The 20,231-nt window shown below is 46.2% G+C and overlaps 2 protein-coding genes across 7 annotated transcripts in view; one reads left to right on the plus strand and one right to left on the minus strand.

Moving 5' to 3' along the window:
- LOC310663438 (uncharacterized protein) overlaps window positions 1-9,934 on the plus strand; it is a 41,103-nt gene extending 31,169 nt beyond the window's left edge. Inside the window, exons 3-4 of one of the 3 annotated variants that reach the window (XM_083411271.1) lie at window positions 7,427-7,587; window positions 7,819-9,934. In XM_083411271.1, the coding sequence (XP_083267397.1) occupies window positions 7,427-7,587; window positions 7,819-8,122 (465 nt within the window). In that variant the 3' untranslated portion in view covers window positions 8,123-9,934. Of the gene's footprint in view, window positions 1-188; window positions 6,907-7,426 lie in introns of those variants that run through there. The other 2 variants (XR_014504489.1, XR_014504486.1) reach the window with 2 other exon arrangements.
- On the minus strand, window positions 8,525-20,125 carry LOC310663328 (uncharacterized protein). 4 transcript variants are annotated; one of them, XM_083411110.1, is made up of 6 exons: window positions 20,064-20,125; window positions 19,469-19,528; window positions 18,860-18,959; window positions 17,116-18,048; window positions 11,789-11,915; window positions 8,525-11,064 (listed from the first exon to the last, which is right to left on the minus strand). In XM_083411110.1, exons 4-6 carry the CDS (start codon window positions 17,824-17,826, stop codon window positions 10,022-10,024), a joined length of 1,881 nt encoding a protein of 626 aa, XP_083267236.1. In that variant the 5' UTR covers window positions 17,827-18,048; window positions 18,860-18,959; window positions 19,469-19,528; window positions 20,064-20,125; the 3' UTR covers window positions 8,525-10,021. The 4 variants fall into 4 exon arrangements, with proteins under 4 accessions (XP_083267236.1, XP_083267235.1, XP_083267233.1 ...); XM_083411109.1 differs by lacking the exon at window positions 20,064-20,125 and adding an exon at window positions 18,530-18,667 and having other exon boundaries at window positions 19,469-19,548; XM_083411107.1 differs by lacking the exons at window positions 18,860-18,959; window positions 20,064-20,125 and adding an exon at window positions 18,530-18,667 and having other exon boundaries at window positions 19,469-19,529.
- Between the last annotated feature and the right edge of the window lie 106 nt (window positions 20,126-20,231).

Below are 20,231 nucleotides of genomic sequence, written 5' to 3' on the forward strand. Positions count from 1 at the left end.
ACACTGACCAGCAAAGCACAAACAAGTAAGGGATTCAGCTGTTTGGATATCTGAATTGGTGGTATGTATGGTAAGGTTTGGGTACAAATTCCTTGTGAATTTTCACATAGCGAGCATTCAGAAAGCGGGACCTGAATGTAATTTGATTCGGTGTTGGTCATTCTATATTTTACAATTTTATGTACTACCTTGATATTTTTTCAAAGTTGGTAGTTTATAATTGTTACATAAATATAACCAAAAATATCACGCAATTGCTTCACATTTCTCACTTCCGCAAGGCATGGGAAGTTCTAAGGCAGCTTTGACAAGGATGCAGTAGTTTCCACTAGAGGACAACATACTGCAATATCTATTTCTTCACAGGCTGAACATGCAAGCAAGGTGTTTTAATGTTCTTCTGCATTTTAATTATGTTTATAGTTGTAAACCACTTACTAGCATTTGGGCATATAAATGGTATATAAAATAAATAAGAAAGCAGTCACAGAGGCTGGCAACGCTAGCCCCAAAGAAGCATCAGTGCCGTACCCTGAAACTGTTTTTGCCAGCCAAGTACTTTTTAGCAATGCTGTTTTCCCCTGGCTAAATTCAAATTGCACAAAGTGTCCCTTTGCATCTCCACCCAAGTCATCTGGGTGTGACACATTCCAGAAGTTTGGAATAGCCATTGCCCATCAAATACCAGGCCATACAAAAACCTAGACAGTAAGGGCTACTTTGCGTAATGAAGAATAAGGCTGGTGATGTTATATGGCAACTATGCAGTTGCTATTTCACACAATATATCTGCACAAATATATCCCATCAAGGACTACCTATTAGAGTGGATGGCAGGAGTACCAACTTGAATAAAATATTGGGAGAGGGGTCAGGTAAGCCATGCCCAGCATAATTGATCACAAGACACAGTGCATGCATACCATTTGAATGGCAATGCCCATCAACTCTATTTTATTAGGGAGGCCAAAGACCCCTTGGCCCCTGGGAGTTTGCTCCTGTGGTGGATGGGAAACATGGAGATAGTGTTCAACTGAAAACAGTCATGTGTAGATGAACATGCACAAAAGCTCATGCAGAAAAATCGGATCCGCGTGACTGATGTGTACATCAACACTTTGATGCGTACACAGCCACTGTTAAGCAATGTTGAGGATGAACCCTGAAAGCTTAGAATTGAGTACCCCTTCTCACTAGATCTATTTACCTGATGTGCATCAACAGGAAGCCTTCTGCAAAAGGGCCTGCTGATATGTGTATTTTCCCTGAACAGATTTTTGTCCTGACCTTTGCTTATTCCTTGGCAGCCTTTGCCTAGCGTGTGGCTTGCCCTTTGCCAGTGGTGGCTTACTGATGTACAAATGCAATAAACTCCCTCTGGGGAAGGGCTGGGGGGGGGCTTACACAGGCAGGTGGGTAGCGCGCTGTTTGTTTGGTCTGGGTTTCCATAGAGAGTCACTCGCTGAAATTCTTTAGTGCTCTTGGAGAGAAGGGGGCAAAGAGAGGAGCGGAGGAAAAGTTCTCCTGGTGTGCAGAGCTCAGCTTTTTCAGCAGGCACTACTGCCTGTCCGGGAGCATAATGCTAGAAAACGGCCAATAACTTCTCCTCCTTAGTGGGGCTTGTCAGATGTGCTGTCAGGGCAAGATTTGGGGGCAGAAGTCCAGAGCCCTGCTCAGAAACAGCTCCCTCATATGCAGCAGGACAGGCTTACGAGCATTCAAAATAACATTATCCCACCCCTCACAAGGCGATTTGGAGTAAGTGAAGTAAAACACATTGCCATCGACAGAGCATTCTCCCCCTCCCATCCATAATACCATTAAGTAATGGTGTTATGGAAACTAATGGAAGGAAAGTACAACAGTTGCTTCAGGGGGCAGATTCAAGAGGGAATTGGAAATTTTACCCCTCCAGTGCCAGCTTCAGTATGTAAAATTACGCATGAAAGGGACATCATTCACATATCAAGGCTGTTAATGCTGTTGCTGTTTTTACAGAAAAGCTTGGAGGAGAAATCCATTGAACCGGGATAGGGATCCAATGGCCCTCTAAATCAGGCTTCCTCAACCTTGGTCCTCCAGATGTTTTTGGCCTACAACTCCCATGATCCCTAGCTAGCAGGACCAGTGGTCAGGGATGCTGGGAATTGTAGTCTCAAAACATCTGGAGGGCTGAGGTTGAGGGAGCCCTGCTTTCAATGTTGTTGGGCTCCACGTCCCATTATGGCCAGTGGTCAGGAGGGATGATGGGAGCCGTAGTCCAACAAACACCCCGCAGGCTGAGCACCAGCCATTCATGCACTAAACCTTTCCCCCTCTTGCATCTTAGCACCTCACAGTCAGTTGTTCCAGGTGTTTTTCTCCTTTTCTTCAGTTACTGGAGGTGGAAAAGGGAGCAAAGTGCCTGAAACAATCAACAGTGGAAAGGTAAGATGCAGGAAGAGAGAAATTTAGCTCCTCTCTCCCATGTGGGGGGCTTTTTTTCAGCTGGAGCTTGCTGGGATTCAGTTCTGACACCTCTCAGGTGGGTGCCATTGCCATTCTAAGAGAATGAGGCAGGTGTTAATGGTGAGTTTCAGCACCTCTTCTTCTAGAAAAGTAGGACTCAAACCCCCACCACTTGCACCACTTTACATGTGAACAAGCAAGACACCTAAAAAAATCCCCACAACATGGTCTACCACATCACAATCCAATGTGTATGTTTGGGTCTTGCCCAAAGTATGGGAAATAGGGTTCTTTTTTGTTATTTGATGAAGCGACTTGGTGGGCAGTGTATAACATCTTCCCAACCGAATTGAAGACTTTCCTGAGCCCTGAGCTGCACCTTAGGGTGTGAGCCTTGTCAGAAACCTCCCAGCTTGATACCACCGTGCCTAATTAATCAGGAGGTTTATAACTCCATTTGATTAATATTGCCTCACCTCCTCCATCTTTGATGTGGGTTACATAAACTCACCCAGGTTGGTCACCGACCTGTGAACTATCCAGGCCAGTTATCTCTGGAGCCTGCAGCCATGGCAACCCCCTCCCTATAAACACTTTTGCTCCTTTACAGTCAGGATTGTTCCGTTGCCATAGCCAAAGATGGCTCATGCAGCTTCCATCCCGGGGGGGGGGGGGTCCAGGATGGGTCAGGAACTGGACCCATTATGATGCCCATTGTTCCATTCCATGACTGATCCTCCTTAACCGTCAGTCTTGCTGCTCTGGAGCCCATCCAGCTGGCGGGTGGCACATTCCTGCCTAATGAACCTCCAGGCAACAGCTGCAGACTTGGGCGCTGTTTACCTTGGCAAGGGTGCTTTCTGTTGGTCATTATCCTGGCACAGTAATGAGGGGATCAACACTCAGCTGGTATTTTAGCTGGAGTTTTAGTGTCATGTATAGACCAAGATAAACCAGTGACTTTATGTGGCACACTGTGGGTTGTTGTTGTTGTTGTTGATGATGATGATGATTTTGCTAAAACCACCACTGTCTTCACAATGTGCTGTAGCCTCTGCTTCTAGCAATGGTTATTCAGAGCATGAGATCCCAGTTTGAATTTCAGGTCAACCAGAACTTGCTGTGTGGCCTCAGACAGGCCTCAGACCCTCATCTGCACTATTGGGATTAAAAATACTGGCTGACCTCACAGTATTGTATTACTGGAATCTGAGCGCTTGTAGCATTTCTAGGAAAACACTAAAGTATCATTAGTGCTTGACCGTATTGAAAATGAAACCACTGTTATATAGTGGCTACGTATACAAAAACATGGATAACATAAAGTGAAATAAGCTTCCAAAGGAGACCTGTCATTAGGAACACGGAACACGCTAATAACATTAAAAACGTATCTAGTCAGGCATCCGGTTATCACAGAGGCCTATGGAAAGCCTGCAAGAAGAACCTCATTGGCTCTTTTGGGAGACTGAAGTTATGACTATATATGCATACATTAGCTATACAAGCACACTGAGCCTACCAAAGCTGAAAAAATTAATTATTTCCTTACTGTGTAATAATTATATTTAATTTACTTTAGGAATCAGAATTAATGTTCTGTTTTTATTTTTCTACGTTCTCATATCAACTTTCCCTCAAGTAATATTTCTAGAAAAAGGTTCTTAAGTGTATGTGGTCTCCCCCTTTCCCATTTTTATCCTCAAAAGAAACCTGCAAGGTAAATTTATTATGCTGAAAAGTGGTGACCAGACATCACAACAATAAAGAAATTTGAACACAGATTTCTCCTAAGTCCTATTGCTATTGCCCACATCATACTTGCTTTCTAGTTTCTCTCTCCCTTCTTAGGTGCTTTCAAGATGGTCAAAAAGCAGGTTAAATGTAAATCATAATGGGTTTGCTAAAATTCTCCTGAATGCCGCCACAGCAGCAGCAGCAACAGCAGCAACAATGGAAAGTGCTTCACACATTCTTGGCCAACTATGCAACAAGTCAGCTTTGATGTTTGAAGGGTCTGAAATCCACAATGTTCAACTGCTACACCGCCTAAGAAACTGACTAGGTAGTTGCTGCAACTGTCAGATGCACCAAAAGGAAAAACAGAAAATTACTCTCACACATACAGTATAGAGTGCTATGTACCAGTTCTGTGGCTCCCCGAGCTGGCAATGCAGAGAACTACAGCCATTTCCTAAAGTGGTGTTTAAAGGAAAATTCACCTATAGCCTAGTCCTGCTCATATTTCCTCGGACTTGAGTCCCACTGAATTTAATTAATATTACTTTCAAGTCAGTGAGCACAGAATTGCAGCTTCCTGTTGCCTTTTCCCCACAGGATACAGTACTGAAAATCTCTTCTTCAGCGACCACTTGTAGGTGAGTAAGATTGTCTTCCATGAACACGGTCTTAACAGTGAGTCTGTAAGTGACTGTGGAGGCCAATTCTGAATCCACACGTCCTTCCACAGTTGGGACGTAGGTTTCCAGGCGGGAGATGATCATGGTGAGGGTTTGCCAAGCATGCCTTCCTTTTAGCTTATTTCTCCCTTTCATTCTGAGTTTGAGTGTCTTCAAAGCCCATGACACCTTTGGTAAAGGCTGTTCTCCAATTGGAGCGCTCGCAGGCCAGTGTTTCCCAGTTGTCAGTGTTTATACTACATTTTTTTAGATTTGTCTTGAGACAGTCTTTAAACCTCTTGTTGACCACCAGCATTACACTTTCCATTTTTAAGTTCAGAATAGAGCAGCTTCTTTGGAAGACGATAATCAGGCATCCGCACAACATGACCAATCCAATGAAGTTGATGTTGCAGAATCATTGCTTCGACATTGGTAATCTTTGCTTCTTCCAGTACACTGGTATTAGTTTGCCTGTCTTCCCAAATGATGTGTAGAATTTTTAGGAGACACCATTGATGGAATCTTTCAAGGAGTTGGAGATGACATCTATAAGTGGCCCATGTTTCTGAAGCACAGTAAGGTTGGTAGTACAATAGCTTTGTAAACAAGCATTTTGGTTTCTCTGCGAATGTCCTGGTCCTCAAACACTCTGCAGTTCAATCAGGAGAAACCTGCACTCACAGAGCTCAGGCAGATTTCGGCATCAATGTCAGCCCTTGTGGAAAGATAACTGCCCAGGTAGGAGAAATGATCGACACTTTTCAACATTACACCATTGAGTTGGATTTGCGACGCTGCAGAGGGGTTGTTTTTGCTTGTTGGTGCAGCACTTTGGGTTTTTGGATGTTGGGTGATAGGCCAAGCTTTTTGTCAGCTTCTGCAAAGCTATTTAGGATGGTTTGGAGGTCATCTACTGAGTGTGCACACACTACATTGTCATCAGCATACTGAAGCTCTATGATGGAAGTTAGGGTAACTTTACTCTTTGTCTTCAGCCTACTCAGACTAAAGAGCTTTCCATCTGTTCAATATATGATTTCTACTCCAGTTGGATGTTTCCCTTCGACAAAGTGTAGGATCACGGCGATGAAAATAATATATAGAGTTGGGGCAATAACACGACCCTATTTAACACCTGATCCCACTGTGAATGATTCACTTTGAGAGCCATTGTTACCTGTGATTGTTGCTGTCAAATCACAACCTTAAGGGGAGAAGGATCCTATATTTATGCATGTCCAGATGTCATTTTTTAATGTCAAGGAAGCATACCAAGCACTGTTCCTCATTTAAAATGAGTTGTGATCTAAGGAGAACCCTGATACAGCTTCTTCCTGTAGTGAATATGGCATTTGGAAATCATTAATATGTGGGGTTTCAAGGGCTTTCTCCAAATATGTACCCTCTCAACTCATTTCAATGACAAGCCACATTTTAGAGCTATAAAATGGACTTTGCATATTCAGTGTGGCAAGCGACACATTTCTATGTAACACTGTCGTCATCCCTATCTACCAGAATTGATAGCAAAGAAGAACTGGCATGAGCAGGGCAGAAAACAGGTGTCACTCGTTCAGAGCCAAGGTATAAAGTTAGTGTCTACCACGGTGTAACTTATATTGAAGCAGGGTGTGCTCTCATAAGGATTCTCAAACTTTCTACCTCCCTACCCCCCTGCCACCTGAGGTGGCTGAAAATTAATGGACACAAAATGGTGTTATAGAGGCAGCCTGTCAATGGAAGCAGAATTTGGCAAAAACTGGTCGGTAAGTACTGAAATCATATCTAGTCCATTTTTAGAGATAGTTAAATTCTTTGCCACATCACTTTCTTTGTGACAAGTACAGGCACTTGCACGTTGCCAATAAGAACAATTGAGTACGTGAGCAATACCTTCAGAGTTGGCATTCCTGTCTTGGTGCTGTGAGGTGGAAACACAGAGAAACACGAGAAATGCTTCCTTTATGGGTAGTTGGGTGTGAAGTTTTGCTTTTCTTTGCGCATGTGTGCAAATAGGGATGAAGAGAGCCACCACAAAAGGAATCCTCATCATCAGGCAAGTTGTACTTTAATAAAATTATAGCACAGAAATGCAGTAAGCTTTTTGTGCGTGTTACCCCTAACAATGATAATTAACTGTTCCCAGTATTTTCCCCGATGTATTGTTTAGATTTCACATAATTGCTAGGCAATTCAACCCTACCCCATTCTGTATTTCAGCTTGGCCTGCATCTTTCCCTCACATCAGCAAAGTGATATTCCCCTCTTCCTTTCCCAGCTGCTTCCAAAGCATTGTTATAGATAACTTTGCACACAGGTGGGTAGCCACCTCATTGGACTTACATGAGAACTGTTTCAGACAAGGGAACCGGCTCATCTGAAAGAGGGTACACATTCCCAAAACCAGCCCCTACTTCCACTAATAATTTTTAACAGGAATAGAAATCCCATCCTCTGGCCTGGAAGCTGGATCAGAGCAGATGCTGAGGGCAAGCAAAGGATGCCTATCATGGTCTGCCTTGAATAACCTTCCTCTGAAACACTTGCTCCAATCTAAACATATTTTGTCCTTATAGGATTTGCACTGTGGATCATTTCTGATCTTCGCAATTCTCCATTGTAGCTTGTGTGTAAAAAGAATTTGCAAAAATGGAATGCCGGAGTTGCAATATGAGATCAAGGCAGTACTGGGGGGCAGCAGGACCATCCCTTCCCGCATCTATGAAATGATGATCTGGTTGGCACAACCTATATTTGCATTGCCTTTTGCAGTCATTGCACCAGTCTCCATGGAATCAATGGGAAGCCACAAGGCTAGAAAACGGGGCAGGGTGTGTGTGCAGGTTTCTCATCATGGCTCCTAGCTTCCTAAGAGAAAGCTTGTATCAATGCTTTCTTTAGTCTCCACTTCCTATCTCAACCAAATGGTCAAATTCCATTCTCCCCATGTTCCATATTCACCCACAAGTTTTATAGATGCAGCCACAACATGGAAGGCTACCAGTGGACTGGATTTTCCAAGCATATCCTTATCTGAGGACCAAGGCGGTCAACAAAAAGCATGGATGAGATCCATGGCTTTCCTTTCAACAGTGCTTCCCTCTCCACCATCACAAAACAGGTTCCCTTCTAGCCTTGGAGATAAACATGAGGACAGGATGGAGGCTGAGAGAGAACAAGGAAGAATAGTGACAGAACATGTGTTTGGTACACCTGAAGGCTCCTATTCAACCTCCAGATTTAGAGCATTCCTCAAGCATTGCAGTCACTGACAAAACCCAACAAGAGTTGAAATATAAGTACTTAGATCAGAGGTAGCCAACATGGTGCCTTCCAGCTCTCATCAGCCCCAGCCAAAATGGCCACGGATGAGTTGGTGTCCAGCATCTGGGGGGCACAACATTGGCTATCCCTGACTTACACAGTCAAGTTCAGCAAGTGGCAGAGTCGTTCATTCTTCAGACCAGGGTGCTCTCTTGAAAATCACATGCTGCTTGAGAAGAGAAAAAGGCCTGTCGGTTGTGATTCCCTCTCCAAACTTGGCTTTTGATAGCACAAGAGAGTTCCAAGTATCTGTCTTTAAGAGGAAAGGCTCTCATTGAGAAAGACCACAGAAAAGACACAATGCAGGTGCTGCAGTAATGGCACACACACTAAATAAATAAATCTGGGGCTCCTCCAGATGTCGTGTTTATTGAGTATTCATCATGATTTGCTTCCACAAGGCTTACAGGGAGGTTAGACTATGCCCAATCCTTATTCAGCATTCATTTTGATTGGTTTGCAGGGTGGTTATACAACAATGAGCACTCATCCTGAATTCATCCTGATTTGCTTTCACAGCAGGTATACACCTTCCCATTCATTTGTTCATACTACTCATTTCAGTGCATTTCCCCATCACCTTCCTAAATGCAAACAGTCTGTTGGGGGGTTGTTTTTGGCAGGGGATGCACAAAGAAGTAAATATTTAATACACACTTGAACCCCTCCTGCAAAATACTGACACCTTTGAGAAGACCTTAATTCTATTCTGATCTCTACAAGCTAAAACCTATGAAGATGGATCGAGAAAGCAAGCACGACCTGTTCTCGAGCTCTGACTCTGCCATCCCTCAATGGGAGACCTTGGACAAACCATTCTGTCTCAGGAAGAGTTATCTGGAAAACAGGAACCACAGCAATTTACATAACAAGTAAAGATCACAATTCTGTGAAGGTGCCATATCTCTGTTTTCTTCTCTTGTTTACTTCTGCTGAGGGTGTGATGAGAAAATAGGGAGGGAGGGAATGTGAGCTGGTGCAATGTAATATATGCAGAGAGCCAGCCACCTTTTGGAGTGTCCTGATTCAAATTCTAGATCCACCATGGATTCCCTCTATGGCCTTGGGCATGAGGCTTTGTCTATTTCAGCCCCATCATCTGGAAAAGTGGAGTGATAATGACCCACCCGAGGGTTGTTGATTTAGACTGTAAGGCCCTTTGTTACATTCAAAGGAATACATAAATAAAATCAGAAGTTCCATCTAAGCTGGAGGAAAAGATTTGCCTGAAATCAATAACTGAGCAGAAATTGAGATGGTGTGGCATTCCTCATAGTATTAAAAAGGCGAGGTGGGATGGTTGAGGGACAAAATGGTGCTAACGAAAGAAGATGCTCATCTTAGTACCAGAAAATCTATGCTGAAAGAGTTGGCTCAGATCCCTTTGATCTCTATATTTCCAATTCTTTAAGGAGAAATCCATTCTCCCCAACACTAAAGTATCTTCATCATGCCTATAACATATTGTTTATTTCATCCAAATGTCTGCACGACACTGGGACACTGCAGAAGGTAGCTTCCGAATCCAACAGCTTCCATTTCCAGCATGCATGTGTGTCTGCATGCATGCCTGTCTTTTTAATTTTAATTTATTTTGTGCCTGGGGGAAAATTCTACCGGAAGATCCTCTTTTAACAAGGCTTTATAAACTATTGCATCCGTTTCCTTGGGAGGAATAGAGAGAGGCAGTAGATAAAGTAACAGGGGAAACTGGGATGCTGGAATTAAATGTCTTCCCCCATCTTTCTTTCTTTTCTTTTTCTTTTTAAAAAATCCAGTTTCATACTGTCAATTGCTTGGATATAAACCCAAAAGCAGGAAAGGCTTTGCTTTGCTTCATTAACAGATTATGAATTCACTATTGGATGAAGTCTCTGGTGCTTGACAAGCGTTTGTCTCTGCCGGAACCTCCTCCCACATTCGGTGCAGCGGTACGGCTTCTCTCCCGTATGGATTCTCTGGTGAATAATGAGGTCGGCCAGCCGAACAAACCTTCTCTCGCACTCGTCACAGGGATAAGGCTTCTCCCCTGTGTGAATTTTCTGGTGTCTGGTGAGAGACGAGAGCTGGTTGAATCTTTTCCCGCACTCCGCACAGCTGTGGGGCCTCTCACCTGAATGGGTCCGTCGGTGCCTGTGGAGATGAGAGAGCTGGTTGAACCTCCTGCCACACTCATCACAGGTGTGGGGCCTTTCTTCTGAGTGGGTCCTCTGGTGCCTGGTTAGAGCAGATGAGGCGATGAATCTTTTCCCACATTCAGGGCAGCCGTAAGGTCTTTGTCCCATGTGGATTCTCTTGTGTACTGTAAGAGCCGAGAGGTGGCTAAAACATTTTTGGCAATAGGTGCAGCGGTAGGGCCTCTCTCCCGTGTGGATTCTCTGGTGGCTGATAAGATGTGCTCGCTGGCTAAAGGTTTCGCCACACTCTGTACATGCGTGGGGCTTCTCTCCTGTGTGAATTCTCTGGTGTCTTGTGAGATGCGAGAACTGGTTAAACCTTGCCCCGCACTCGGCACAGCGGAAGGGTTTCTCACCCGTGTGGATGTGCTGGTGCTTGGCCAAGTCCGACGGGCAGTTGAAGCGCTTCCCACATGCAGCACAAGGGTGGGGTTTCTCCCCAGTATGGATTCTCTGGTGTCTGGTGAGGTGCGACATCTGAATGAAGCTTTTTGGGCACTGGGCACAGTGGTAAGGTTTCTCCCCTGAATGAGTTTTCAAATGTTTGGCTAGGCCCGATGGGCGGGTGAATCTTTTCCCACACTGCGCACAGGCATGAGGTCGGTCCTTCCTGTGGATACCGCCATGAGCTCGGAGTTCCTCCTCTCCCCTAAACCTTTTCCCACAGTCCGGACACTGGAAATACTGTCCAGCTCTTCCCAAAAACTTGGCACCTGTCGAGTGGGAAAGAAGAGCCAGATACGATGTCGTGACTAGGTAGACACAAACACACATACACATTCTGTGTTGAACCCTAACAAAAAATTATGTACTCCAAAGAATTCTGCACTGTACTCAAGATGCTACAATGCAAAATGTTGACAAATTATCCAACACCCACAAAATCTAACATTCAGAAATTCCCGCATGTAACTAGACTTAAATCAAATTTAGATTGACAGACCACAACACAACTTGCACAGAGTGATTTCATTTAGAGACTTTCCAGCTCACATTTTAGCTACAAGCATCAGTTCACCACATATGGGTCCAACCGTATTATGTTAAGCATGTGGTTTGCCCTTAAATGCAGGATTTTTTTCCACAAAGACCCACTGAGCTCCCCCCACCTCCATGCCAATCCAGATGCATACCCTGGTATGTTGGGTAGGTAAGTACCAACCCTGCAATCATCATCTGAGGCCCTTTTTCATATGCCTCCTTCATGAGAGGTCTGTAAGATGACAAGATGAGAATGGGCCTTTTCTGTGGTGGCTCCCACCACAGAATGCGTCAAACATAATCAGTTTCCTGCAAGAGCATCTGCAGATGAACTGTCATCACTCTTTCCATCACCTTGATAGCAGTTAATGAGCACGGGCCACATTCAGACCAACACACCCTTAAAGAAATGAAGACTGGAGGGAAAATAATGTAGGGAATGGTGTGGTTCCTTACCAGGGGAGCTGGCGTTCCCATTGTCCTGCTGCCTGACTTCCTTATAGGTTTGCCTTTGCCTGGTGTTGACCAGAGGCCGATGAGCTTCAGAGCAATTTGCAGGCCCTTCTTGGGCTGTTCCCGATACCTGTAACAACAGCAACAATCACACTGGAAGTGAAGAAGGAATATTGGGCCTACACGGGCTGATATCCTCTGTGGTGTCAAGAGAGAAACAAATAATGGGATGGTGGTGTTGAGCGTTTATCCATTGTGAGAAGCAATAAACTCACAACCACTCAAAAGTGAAGCCTGACACAACCATTTGAAGCTCATTCCAAGCCAGCCAGGCAGAAATCATTTTTCTGCCTTGCCCTGGCCACTGTCCAGATCAGAAGTGGGGAGCAACTCCCAGCATCCTTGACCTTTGATCCTTGCTGGCTACAACTGATGAGAACTGGAGTCCAACAACATCTGCAGAGCCACACTTTCTCTCCCTTAGCCAACTTCATAAACTTCTTCATGAAGTTCTGTAGAGACCCCTGCTGGATCTCTTTGCTGCTGCCTTCTCACAACAGACCAGAACAAAAGACTTTTGAAGGCTTGGGAGAAAGCAGGTGAGTGGTTGCTGGGCAACTATGGATGCTCTTCCCTAACTGTTATCGACTGTTGCTAAGAAACTGCAAAGTTCTCTTCTCTACAGCTTCAGGATTGTTCCATAGGACAGAAGTTCTCAAGTATCTTCTTCTCCCCACCCCGCCACTCAAAAATGCCAGAGTGTCTTGATGGACCACTTAATAAACCTTTGTCCTACAAATCAAACCCCACACGTATCATATATATGACGATAACCACAGACTTGCTTTTTTGTGTGAATAAATTCTGTGATGTTAGGTTTAAAGTTTGGTCTGCTTTAAGCCTCAGGCTAGCTCCAGTATTTATCCTGCTGCTATGTTTGGACTTGATGGTGGCCTGGCAACAGAGAAGAGCCCTTTTAAACTGGTAAATTGTTGGGGGGAGGAATTATAGACTGCACCAGACTGAACTATGAAAATCATGGGCCCTAAATTAGGGTTTAATGGTCTTAATTGCCATCATTAGAAAAAACATTAGTCAAGTGCAGAGCTAAGTACATATACTGTTCTCTGTTCCACAGACTTTCTGCAGACTACTTGAATGCAGCTTGAATGCAGACCACAGTTTGAAAACTTTAGCATATCTCTCAGCTGCTGCAGCAGGAAAATGACTCCTCTATCCGAAGTATATTCTGTGATTAGATCAGCCATCTGTTGTCAGTGTTAGGGCTCAGCCTTATAATATGCCTCCGAGTATGTACAGGGTGCATTTTACTCACTGCAAGGCAGCATTAGAAACTCAGGCACCAAATGGCTCCTTAATGAAACACCATGGGACTGTCCCCCCCCGCTTGGGGTGCGGTTGGTTGGGTTTTATCTTCTAGGGATACTTACCCTATCAGACCTCCACCTCTTTCCCATACCATTTTGACCCAGGAGTCCTGGCCCAAGGATGACTTGTTATTGAGGGGATGTTACCCATCTATTGAGGAGGCTAGTATGGGATCTGGGATTTCCACAATTGAAGGGCTAGGGAAGAATGGCGGTGGGGCTAGATCTCTCTATCGGCGAAGGGTTTCAAGATGCAGTGATCCTCGAACCCCTTCCAATCTACGCCCCATCCCAAGGGATAAGGGTAGGGAGAGCAAGGATTACACACCTCCGTCATTGGTGCTGTGCAATGCCAGGTCCGTAGGCAACAAAACCGCCACCATGCGTGACTTTTTTGTCTCGCAGGGGATTGACCTGGCTTGCGTGACGGAGACCTGGGTACGGGAAGGCGAAGTAGTCTCCCTACATGAGATAACACCCCCAGGTTTCTCTGTCCTCCATCAATCGCGGACTGTGGGTCAGGGGGGAGGAGTAGCGTTGTTATTCCGGGAGGATTGCTCTTTTAGAGCTCTGCCATCACCGGCGATCTCCGGCATTGAATGTGTTGGTCTCGTGTGGGGCACCAAGGAGAGCTTGGCTGTCTGGCTGGTGTACCGACCACCCAGCACACCTGCAGCCACCCTGTCAGACCTGCTGGAGGTGGTGGCGGGCTGGGCCTTGGAGTTCCCAAACCTACTAGTTTTGGGAGACTTCAACGTCCATGCCGATGCCACTCCCTCCTCACAGGCTCTGGACCTAGTGACTTCCATGGCAACACTAGGGCTCTCCCAGTTTGTTTTGGGCCCCACTCATCAAGCAGGTCACACGCTGGATCTGATCTTTGGGGCTGGCATAGATGTGATCATGCTCCCCGCTGTGGAAGTGCCATGGTCTGATCACTACGCTCTGAAAGCCAAGATTGACTTCCCGCTCCTCCCTGGCTCGGGTGGCGAACCTATTTGGGCTCGTCCGTGAAAACTGATGGATCCTGATAGATTCCGACAAGCCTTGCGAAACCCTGCTCCTCCTGGCGACTCATTAGATGACCTTGTTGAGGACTGGAATAACCGGCTCTTGGCAGCCATTGATGAGATCGCGCCTAAGCGCCCTCTGCGACCCCGTCGAAACCGGACACCTTGGTTTACTGAGGAGCTCCGGAAAATGAAGCGGGATCTCAGACGGCTAGAGCGAGTATGGCGACGAACTCGTGACGGAGCCTCAAGAACATCTTATAGGACGCTTATGAAAGCCTATGAAATGGCTATGAAAGCTGCTAAGAAATCTTACTTTGCAGCTTCCATTGCATCCGCTAGCTCTCGCCCGGCACAACTTTTTAGAATAATTAGGTCAATAACGTCCTTAGGAGGACAACCAAATTTAAGCACAAATTCGACCCACAGCTGTGAGGCATTTGCGAGCTTTTTTGCGGAGAAAGTCCTGTTGCTCCGTCGTGACCTCCCTGCCAATTTAGATACAGTGACTGAACTGGAGGCCCTTCGACTGACTTCAGGTCCAGTGTTGGACCATTTCGATCGGATACTCCCTACTGATGTGGATAGATTCCTCCAAGTTAGTAGGCCCACCACCTGCCTCCTTGATCCGTGCCCGTCTTGGCTGATTAGGGAGTGTCCAGATGTTGCGTGGACCCCCCTGGTTGAAATTATCAATTTGTCCCTTGACACCGGGACATTCCCAGGGGAACTGAAGGAAGCTGTGGTGTGTCCACTCTTAAAGAAAACTTCATTAGATCCCTTAGACCTATCCAATTACCGCCCAGTTTCAAATCTTCCATACCTGGGTAAGGTAATTGAGAGAGTGGTTGCTGAACAGCTTGGTAGGTTTCTGGAGGAAACATCGGCATTAGATCCATTTCAGTCCGGTTTTCGTCCTGGTTTTGGGACGGAGACGGCTATGGTTGCCCTAACAGATGATCTCCGTAGACAACTAGATCGAGGCGGGTCAGGACTGCTGATCCTTTTAGATTTGTCAGCAGCCTTTGACATGGTCGATCATGATCTTCTGGACCACCGCCTCGCAGACGTGGGGATACAGGGCATAGCCCGTAACTGGTTGTGCTCTTTTATCTCTGGTTGGGGACAGAGGGTGGCACTAGGGAGGGAAATGTCATCGCGCCACTCCTTGGTGTGTGGAGTGCCGCAGGGCGCAATTCTCTCCCCAATGCTTTTTAACATCTTTATGCGCCCCCTTGCCCAGATTATCCGGAGCTTTGGGCTGGGCTGTCACCAATATGCTGATGACACTCAGCTCTATCTGCTGATGGATGGCCACACCGACTCGGCCCCGAACACACTGACCAGATGTTTGGAAGCTGTAGCTGGATGGTTTCGTGGGAGCCGATTGAAACTAAATCCTTCGAAGACAGAGGTCCTATGGCTCGGTCGGGATGGCATGGGGATGAGGGACCAACTCCCTTCTCTTGCGGGGGCCCAATTAGTGCCATTGCCTTCCGTTAAGAGTTTGGGTGTAATCCTTGACGCCTCCCTTTCCATGGAGGCGCAAGTTACAGCAACAGCCAAGGCGTCATTTTTCCACCTTCGCCGCATCAAGCAGTTGGTCCCTTACCTTTCCCGCCCCGACCTGGCCACAGTGATCCATACGACGGTCATCTCCAGGCTTGACTACTGTAATTCGCTCTACGCAGGGCTGTCCTTGAAGCTGTCCCAGAAACTCCAGCGGGTACAGAATGCTGCAGCGAGGCTCCTCACGGGGTTTCTGCCATGGGAGCATATTCACCCAGTGCTTTTCAAGCTGCACTGGCTCCCGGTGGAGTACAGGGTCAGATTTAAGGTGCTGCTTTTGACCTTTAAAGCCCTTCGCGGCCTAGGACCCTCGTACCTACGGGACCGCCTCTCCTGGTATGCCCCACGGAGAGTCTCAAGATCCATAAATAACAACACCCTAGTGGTCCCAGGCCCTAAGGAAGTTAGATTGGCTTCAACCAGAGCCAGGGCCTTTTCAGCTCTGGCTCCGGTCTGGTGGAACGCTCTGCCTCGTGAGACCAGGGCCCTGCAGGATCTGATTTCTTTCCGCAGGGCCTGTAAGACAGAGTTGTTCCGCCTGGCCTTTGGCTTGGAGCCAATTTGATTCCCTCCCTCCCTCTCTTTCTTTTTTCTTTTCCTTCTCTTCCTACAATGAGGCTACATTTTAATATTTTAATGTTCCATTATTTTAATGTTGTATTTTACTTTTGTTTTTAAGTTGTAATCATTCATCTTGTTTTTATTATTGCTTGTAAGCCGCTCTGAGCCCGGCTTTGGCTGGGGAGGGCGGGGTATAAATAAAAATTTATTATTATTATTATTATTAAGCCAGGGTTACAAAATAGAATGCAAAATCAGAATGCCTGGTTGCCATTCTTGGGCCAGATGGCTTGAAAGTTGTATTTTACAATATGACTTTTTGATTTCTGAAATTCATTCTGGCTGTGCAGATAAAATGTAACAGATAGAATTCTACAGGATATGTTGCTAGTGTGTGAAAACAGTCACGATCCAAGGATCCGCAGGCAAACACCTTCAGATGGTGGAGGTGCCATCCTGGTGCCCAGGCACCTTCACTTGGTCACAAGTGGCTAAGTTTGAATGCGGCTGCAAGGTAGTCACAACAAGCCGAGTCAGGTTAGGGGACAGGCCTTCCAGGTGAGAGGTGATAACTCTCAAGCCATAGGTCACAGTGCCCTCACTATCTCCCCTACTACTGCAGGTCAACTTTGACAGGAGATGAAATCACCCACCTGCCAATGCTATGACACCATAGTCACATGATTGACACATGTCAAAGTTTTAAGGAAGCAGTGCTTCCTTGAAACTCAACAACCAGAAGAATTCCAATTCGGTCCTCCCACCCCCACCCCTTTAAGACCACCTGAATAAATGACCTCACCTGTTGTCCCCGCTTCCCCCTCTCCTGTTGCCTCAGAAGGAAACCCTCTGCCAGGGCCACCGCCTGGGCGCAGGTCTCCGGCCCGCGCTCTCGGACTCGAATCTGGATTTCCTTCGGCAGAATCGTCAAGAACTGCTCCAGGATCAGCAGCTCCAGAATCTGCTCCTTTGTCCGGCTCTCCGGCTCCAGCCAGCGATGGCACAACTCCCGCAACTGGCTGCAGGCTTCCCGGGGGCCCTCGGTCTCCTGGTAGCAGAACTGGCGGAAGTGCTGGCGCTGGGCCTCCACGTTCACAAAGTCCTCCCGCAGGATGGCAACTTTCACCTTCCCGTAGTCTCCTCTTTCTCTTGTTTCTAGGCTACTGAAGGCCTGCTGTGCTTCCCCGGTGAGATTCGGCACAAGTTTGGCCATGCCCCCTCCTCGTGGCCACTGGCAAACATCGACAACCCGCTCGAATGTAGACAGGTCTTCCCAAGGCGGCAACTCTGGCAGCTGGGAAGTTGCCCAACCTGAATGAGAGGACTGTACCGTTTTGAGGATTTCTTGCCACTGGGCTTCTCCATGAGGGCGCATTCCCTCCTGTCTGTCAACCCTACCATGGTGCGGTGTGGCCCACCTCAGAAATTCACTGATTGCCCCAGCCTGGACAGCCCGAGGAGACTTGCCTACCCCTTCCCCCAGTTCAGGATGTCCTGGGTTTGGCTCCTCCATTCTTCCCTCTGGTTGCTCTCAAAGGCAGTTACAGCTGTAGTGTTATTGCTTCCCTTCAACTGCAGCCATTTTGTCTCCTTGGCATTGGCCTTGATGCTGCTCTCAGCTTCTCAACTCCCATGCCAAAATTGGCAGGACTGTGCTCAACAGAACAGGGCTTATCATCAACAGTGCTACTACCACCAAGAGCACAGTAAAATTCCCATCTAAGGCGCTAAGAACCTGTGAAGAGAGGGAGAGAGAACCCATACTTTTATACACATAGTGAGCTCACAGCTATCCACTGACTTCATGCCTCGCTCCTAGCCATTGGCTGAGCTGCTGTGATGTCACAGAATAAGAGCTAGGAATGGAATGTTGAAAAATCAGTGCCGTTGCTCTGAGGTAAATGGAAGACAGTTGTGTCTGGAAGGGGCAAAAATATCACACAGGGACTAGAAATAGGAGGGATTAAACACTGCAAGAACCTGGGGAGATGGTCCAGGGAGAAATCAGAATGGTCAGTATAATCTTAGAGAGAAGACATAGATTACTGAGAGAGCCTACATTTCAAACAGTGATTTGAAATAAGCAGGATTCATAAAGAAATGCAGGTTTCTGCAATTTTCTTTTCTTTTTCGTTGTTTATTTTTGCTTGTGCTATTCTGGTGTGAGCAGATGGGCAAAGAGCTATTTAAGGCACTCAGGCCTTAATCTTGCTCACCTTTCATTCTGACTTCTGTGCATCTTCTGCCGTTGTTCACATACTTTCAGATCTATCTTCACAGCTGATCTTCAGGATGCTGGATCTGCATCTGGTACCCTAATCTTCACTTGAGCAATGGGGCAGCAGAACACACAGCTACAAAGACAACCAGTGACAACCTGCTTGTAACTCAGCAAAGTGTTCTGTTCTTCCACTACTCATTGCAAGTGGACCATTCACACATGCAATTGTTTGTGCAGACAATAAAGTACAAACCATCTCTCAGTCTCAAGGTGGGCTAACACACATGCATGAGCATCTCTTAGATGCAGTCCTATAAACACTAACCTGGGATAAGTCTCACTGAACTCAGTGAGGCTTCCTTCTTGGTAGTCATGCATATGATGTTTTATTCTGTTTTTAATCTGTTGGGAGCCACCCATAGTGGCTGGGGAATAAATAATAGTTGTTGTTGTTGTTGTTGTTGATGATGATTTATTAATGACTTACAACCCACAGGTGAACATCCTCTACAGTACTTGATACAAAATCTCTGTTTGCACTATTCTGATTAGGGAAGGCTGTTTTATGCATTAGAAAGCACTGTTGGGCATTGCAGGAACTACGGTAAACATATCATTGGTTATCCTCATCTGCAAAATGGGAACAAGTGTACTCTATCTCACAAGGCTGTTGTGACAGAGAACAAGCTAAAGACTGCAAAGCACTTCATAAAATAGCTCCAGCAAGGTTTGTTGAAGGATTATCAGTACCAGCTAGTCCCTCGTGGATTTGCATCCCATATTTTGAGCTGATGATCATCGCTCCACTGAAAGAATGACCCTGCCTTATAGCAGAAGCCACATCTTCCCTGTCAGTCAAATAAAGCAGACGCCCGCAACTTCCAGACATCTCGCAAATTGTAATTCTCCGCATGCAGAATTCCCATCGACTCACCTCTGCTGCTTTGCCCAGCTTGGGGGCTTGTACTGTCTCGATCTGCTGCTTTTGCTACTGCTAGGAAGAAGAGAGAAAAAACCCCAAGAGCTGACTGTTTGTGAGAAAGAGGAAGCTCCGTACCTTATTCCTTCCCCCTGTCTCTAAAGATATAGAGGGGCTCTAGGACCCAGAAAGATCAACCTATTTAACCCTTCATAATCTGGTCTAGGAGAAACTCCTTGCTGCAGGCTCAGAGACACCAAGTTAAGAAGGCAGTGGATGTGCCCATTTTAGACCAGATCGCACAATCCCTTTTGTCAACATTGTCTCTTTTCTCTTAGTGCTCAAAACAGTGACTGACTGATGATGCAGGCTCCATAAACCTCGAGAATACCACCAGGGTTTACAATGCAATCCTACGAGTATATATTCAGGAAGGAGACCACTCTGACTTCAGTGGGGCTTACTCCTAAGTAAAATTGCACAGGCTCCCCCCCCCCATTGCCTTAATGGCTTTGACTACGCGAATAAACCCCTGCCTGGCCTCTATACAAGTCCACTCTCAGCTTCTATCTTCAATCTGTAAAATGGAATCAAATAATGGGCTGCCTACCTTCCAAGGTTGTGCTGAATAGTGAGCTACCTCGCAGGATGTGGTCATGTTTGGAATACTACATACGGTTCTAGTCATCCACCCTAAAAACAGGATATTGTAGAGCTGGCATAAGGGGGTGGGGGTGGAATGATGTAGTAAAGGGCAACTTAAATGATTGCAGGGTGG

Source organism: Podarcis tiliguerta, assembly GCF_965153285.1.
Source record: "Podarcis tiliguerta genome assembly, chromosome: 13".
Taxonomy (NCBI): domain Eukaryota; kingdom Metazoa; phylum Chordata; class Lepidosauria; order Squamata; family Lacertidae; genus Podarcis; species Podarcis tiliguerta.